The 6,000-nt window shown below is 33.6% G+C and overlaps 1 protein-coding gene across 2 annotated transcripts in view; it reads right to left on the minus strand.

Moving 5' to 3' along the window:
- LOC148173092 (uncharacterized) overlaps positions 1-6,000 on the minus strand; it is a 52,197-nt gene extending 46,197 nt beyond the window's left edge. For both annotated transcript variants that reach the window (XM_088039168.1, XM_088039167.1), the window contains exon 1: positions 5,589-6,000. In XM_088039168.1, the coding sequence (XP_087895294.1) occupies positions 5,589-5,751 (163 nt within the window). In that variant the 5' untranslated portion in view covers positions 5,752-6,000. The remainder of the gene's footprint in view (positions 1-5,588) is intronic.

Raw genomic sequence — 6,000 nt, forward strand, 5'->3', positions numbered from 1 at the left:
TTTCGTTTTAATGCTTTATCGTGTTGTACGTTTTTCACCCTTGATAGTTTGCAAACATTGCAGCAATAATTTTGAAGTTGAACCCTGTTAAAGCAGAATAGAAGGATTATGTAAAAGATGGTTTTAGAGCTCTTTCCAGGGAATTACAACTGATTATCAGTATGTCCTAATCTTGCAAAGCTAGCTAAATTTACTCTTATCACCGAGATCTGTGACAAAATTCCAAAATAATGCAAAACGTAAACGAAAATTTGTGTAAGCTTGGAACAATTCCACCATCACAAAAACGTATAGTTAAATTTAATAAAGTGGAGACAAAGGTCTTAAGAATGTCGAGGAAACAGAGTTAAAACTTTCAAGTGGCTGTATATTTACTAATCGTTTTACTACCCCTTAAATGTGAAATGGATAGGCCGAGACAAGTTCTGACACTGAACTAAACTTAATCAAAGTTAAGAGCTTTCCTCATAGTGAAATAATAAAATTACACGAGTTGATCAACTCAATTTAAAGTTTCTAATTCAAAATTTCTGTGTTCCACTGTGGGATCGTTTAATTGGAAAATCTCTTTTGTTACATGTGACATTGTCTCTGTTCGTGTAAATCACGAATTCCTGAGGATTTGAAAAGATTTATGTGAAAAGTTGAGCTCGATGGTTAAGGCCACAATTTACATGGGAGCAACTTTTTACCCATTTATTATCGCCCAAGTTTTTCTTCTGCTTGTTTTTCCGTATTAAAACTTCTATCAGTCTACTAATTTAAACTTCTACACGCGCTCAATTCCTCCAATAATCTCCGCGGCCGAGGTCTTCGCCCTTGTCAAACTTTAAAACTGACATTACACCAAAAAATTAGAATTGGCAAGTACTTGAAGCGAACTTAAAGCCTCAAAAAAAACCGTATATTCATGAGAAAATACTGTGACATGAATACTAACGGAGTACATGGATTTTTCTCCAGCCATATTTCCACACTACCTAAATCTTTCTTTATCATATTTATAGAGGTGTTAATGGATCTCGAGGCAACTTTATACCAGGTTTTATTTTAAACTTGATTTATAACAAAGTTCAAAGAAAGCTTTTACTGTAAAGACTTAGCAAGACCACAGTGACACTTTTTAATAATTTAGTTTAGTTTTAAATTATTACGTACCTCTGAAACCTTTGTACGCCATAATGCAACAAATGCAATTACCTCTGTGCAGGTTGCTCCATTAACAATTTGCTTTGTATGATGAATAGCTATTGAGTTCTGACAATAGATGTATGTATGTGGCAATAATTAACGTAGTAATTAGGAAGCTCCAATTGTAAGAGAATCGAAATTGCATTATAATTCGTTTTTCTACTTGAACTAAGTCATTAAAACCTTAAGCAAACTATTTTGTTTGCCTGTTAATTACTTAATTTCAAACGTGATATTACATATAAACAGTGAGGGTATTAAATTGAATGTCTGTTAAGTCCACCTTCATAAATTTCCGCTGCGTCGTTAACAGTCTCCAATAAAACTCCCATTGCTCAGTTAAATAAACTTCAGGGTCTTGGTTTTTTGTAGTCAGCAATTAAACACTTTAGCAGAAATTAAAATTCCGTTCCACGAAGAACATTAGTAATAAAAACACAAACTGCAAGAAAGATTGCATCTTTTAAGACCAGTTTCCACCTTGTGAAATTGCAGTAAATACCTTGTAACACCTGTAATCATCTAAGTACAAGTGTAATGAAATGACTAAAAGATTAAACTCGACTTATCTAATAAATGTGAGCAAAGTTAAGTGAAAGAGACGAGGATTACATCAAATTTGTTTGTGGAAAATTTAGTTCTGAATAATTGAAGAGGAATGAATGTTAATAATGAAGTGGATATTTAACTGGGTGTTTGTATTAATTATTGCTAAAGGAATCCCGAGATCTGGTGGACGCTTCGGGTCAAGATTGATCACATAATTTTAAGTTCAATTTGAAATTTCCACATGTTAAGTAATGAGATTCTTCTTGTGGAAAAATGGTGGATGCGCCGGGTTTATATCCCCATTTTTCTGTTTAGTAAATTGTCGGCGAAATGCGTTTGCAACACTTTTACCACAGTTCAATTATCACACAAAAGCGACTACAGTTCGCTCTTCCCACACTCAATAAAACCATTTGCATACCTACTAAATATTTACCTAATTTCTGATATTGATATTTCACGACGAATAAATAAACAAAACTAACTCGAAATAGTAGTGAAAACGCAATAGTGTAGAACTCAACCAAATTAAATTGCTTTAGAACTTTGAACATGATCACCGTAAGTTGCAATATTGGCATAAGTTTTTCCCAAGCAACGGCTTTTTAGCTGCTAGTGTTATTATTGCCTACATTCTTGTTGCTTTAAACATTTATATGTTTGTTAAATTCAGTCGATTCATGCGTTAATAAATTATGTGTCGCCGTTCCCGGCCTCAACTTTAAGATAAATGTTATTGCGAATGTGCTAATGAAAACATGGAAGTAGAGTACGCTTTGACAAAACCGTTGGATCCCGGGAGAACAAATTTTAAGTGTAGTCTAACTAAAACGGTATATTTCATGCTGACAAACGTCCTCTTAGCTCACTTAGCTGAACACCCTCATCGCCCTAACTATTATTCTAAATTTTTAACACTCATTTTCGCTGAAATGCGTTGTTTTTATATCGCCAGCAAATTGATTCTCACAACTCACTGTCACAATTTAAAAGGAATAAGTAGTTCTTATCCGCGAATTTTTTTCAATTTTCCGTTCAGACATGTGCTCAAATTGCTTTCCCGAAGAGCCTATCAAAACGAAATTGTCGTGTCTCCTCTCAGCCAAATAATCCATGACTTTTCGCTACATAATACTGCGATCATGCCTCCGAGTTGTTTCGTAAAACAAACACTTTGTTTTATTAACAACAAACACTGGGAATTATTTTTTTTGATCAAACTTTGGCTAAAATTTCTCCTTAATGTCGAAGTTCTTCAAGCATGTTCTTTTATGGCGCTTTTAATCAAATAAAAACGAAAATGCCGCACTACAAAACTCCGATATTTTCTCAAATTTCGCTAGTTTATGACTCACTCGTAAAATTTTTAACAAGTAAAACATGGGAATTCTTTTTAAAAAATTGCAGTGTTGTCTTAAAAGAACGATTTAATAAGAGTTCTCTGAGTATTTTTTTTATTACTGTAATAAATGGGGATTAAGAAACGGTTCAACTTTGTTAGTATCACATTTGGTGAATGCGCCGGAGCAGGAATGTGTTAATATGTTGGTTGAAAAATTGCAGTTTAAAAGCTCTAGCCCTACACTAAGCGATGTGTTAACTAAATTCAAGCTCAGATTAAAAGGAAAAATTAATTAAAATGTGCAACAACGGTTTGTAAAATTTACAGTAAAAACGAATTATTTTGTAATTTGTACAAACAACCCAGTACATTTATTTAGAAATTTGATACGTTCTTTCAGGTGTTTGTATTAATGAATTTTTTTATGCTGATCTAATTTCAACAAAAGGTTAAATTAGTAATATGATATTCATAGAATATAAGTTCAAATTTTAGTTGTAACCTTTTTGTTATCACAAAAACGCAATATAAATCAAACGACGCGGCACCAAACATAAATTTGAATTAAACTGGTCAATAACAGTGGCTACTGAAAAATGTCTCGAAATGGAAACAAATTAAACAACAGAGCCTATATTGATAAAACCTTTAATCAGTTTAAAATATTTTCATTCATAATAAAACCCGATAATTAATTGGCTTTGTGCAAAACTTCTATTGTGGAATAAATTGTTTTTGCTGCATCTGACATTTAAAACTACACACGTAAAATATTACATTTTTTTGTGTAAAAATCCTGACCGGCTGGTCGAACACTAAGTTTGTGAATTCCGCTTACTAAATACTGAATTCACTTTAAAGTTTAAACAATTCAAACATGTTTGTCGAGCGTAACCTTAGCCCGGTGAGGAATTGTACCGTAATAAATCCTTGCCGTTTACATTGTGGTCTAATTTATGGTTTTGTTCAATTCGAAACATATTTCGAAGCACCGTTTGCCGCTTCGAAGCCCGTATTGTTTAATAAGGTAATATAACGTCTTGGAAACGACCCGAGAAAAATAGTGAGGTCAAGTTAAACCCCCTCGTATTAAAAAGACGTTAAAGTAAAAGTTTTGTACTTAAGAGTCTCAGTCTAGGCTTTCCGAGGATTACAAACAGCATGCAGATGTTTGCCCGACTTTTTACCCAATTACTTGAAAGGTTTCGTTTACAAGAATGGCATAATTGAATGTGGATTTCTCGAGGAGTAATTTTTCGCATTCATCTGAGAGCTTTGATGCTCAACGTCATAAATCTGAGTCAGACCTCGCCGCAATCAATAGAGTTAAAAAAATTGCTTTATTTCAGGGAAAAAAGGGAAATTTTTGATTGAAATGTTGGGATAAACGTATCATGTAAAACCTTGTCCCTTGACATTAATTAAAAAAGTAATCTATTAAGTGAATTACCGTCGAGCGTAAACAAATAAAGCTTTTTATGTCTCGCCTCGCTGCCACCGGAAAATTGACTCTACAGTGATATAAAACGAAAGACAAAATCTGCTTTTTAGTTAAATTTTAGTTCCTCCCTTACATAACTGGATTGGAACGGAAATTCAGATTTTTTTTTGTCCCTTGCAAAAATCATGGCGAGTTCTCACAACATTCGAAGTTTCCTCGCCAGCATAATCAAATTTAAACAGAGTTTAATAAGTTTTTTCCCTCCTCCAGCAAAAGCAATCGGCAGGTGTTGGAGTATCTTGTGTTTTGTATAAACATTCGTATGCATATTCCGCCCAATTTCATTGCATATAAATGCGCATATCTTCTTAAATTTTTGATGCATATAATCCAGCTTCACTGATAACTTTACATATAAACGTCCGTCCAAAATTGAATTCGTAATGAACATTCGACACTGAATTCAATGTGAAGCAGGATGTTTTATTTTCGGCAATAAATTCGTTGATAGAAATGCCTGGAATTCAGGTTTAATTAAATGTTTTCTGGTTCGATAGCCAAATCTATAATTTGCGACCTGTAAATATAAATCTGTAATTTGCCAGTTGGAGCGATCGGTATTTTCATTTGTGTTCATTAATAATCCGTGAATAAAACAATCGTCGAATTTAGAGCTTATACAATTAAATCCCGCTCTTTGGGAGAATGGAAAGATAGTTAAGATAACAGTATTAATTAGTCATTATTTTGTTGTTCCGTTCCAAACGAAGTTAAATGAGAGAAACCTTTCAAGATTTATGCAATTAGGTACGTTACGGAGAAATATCATTTACAACAAACTTGGAACCGAAATAAAACAGTAGATATTATCCGAAATGATAAATATCCAGAGAAACAAGACAAGATTCATTCGTCTTAGCAAGTCGTTGTATCCATAAATCAAAAGAAAATTACGTTAGGTTGCATTTTCCAAAACAAAAGCCCCTGCAATGGCATTTTCAAGTAGTTAGACAAAGGAACTAGAAGAAAAGGGATGCTATCAATAGTATCCAATTTCTCACTTACCCACAGCAGTAAAAACTCCCCAAAATCTCGTGAAAGGTAGGAAACAGTTGAAAAAGCTCGAGTACCGATTAGCTGTGTCTCTGATAGGAACATTGTTCATTGTCCTCACACTAGAAACTCCCACACATTCATTTGTAACCGTAGGATTTATACTGGGAAACATTTCTCGATCCGGGGAGCACTTTAATTATAATTTATAATAACATCTCTTTGATCTAGAGCAACGTAACAAAACTCGATGAAAAGTTCATAAAAACGCAAAATTACGAAAATTACATCGTGAAACACTTCGTGTCCCTATTAAATTTAATTCTTCTTTTAAAATTTCTAGAGGAAAATTGGGTTGCGTAATTAGACACGTAAACTTTGCAGAAAAGCGCCAGCTTCCGGCATACAAAGTTTCCGTCGGTGT

The sequence above is a fragment of the Gnatocerus cornutus genome, chromosome 6 (assembly GCF_029298725.1).
Source record: "Gnatocerus cornutus isolate USDA-ARS CGAHR chromosome 6, icGnaCorn1.1, whole genome shotgun sequence".
NCBI lineage: Eukaryota > Metazoa > Arthropoda > Insecta > Coleoptera > Tenebrionidae > Gnatocerus > Gnatocerus cornutus.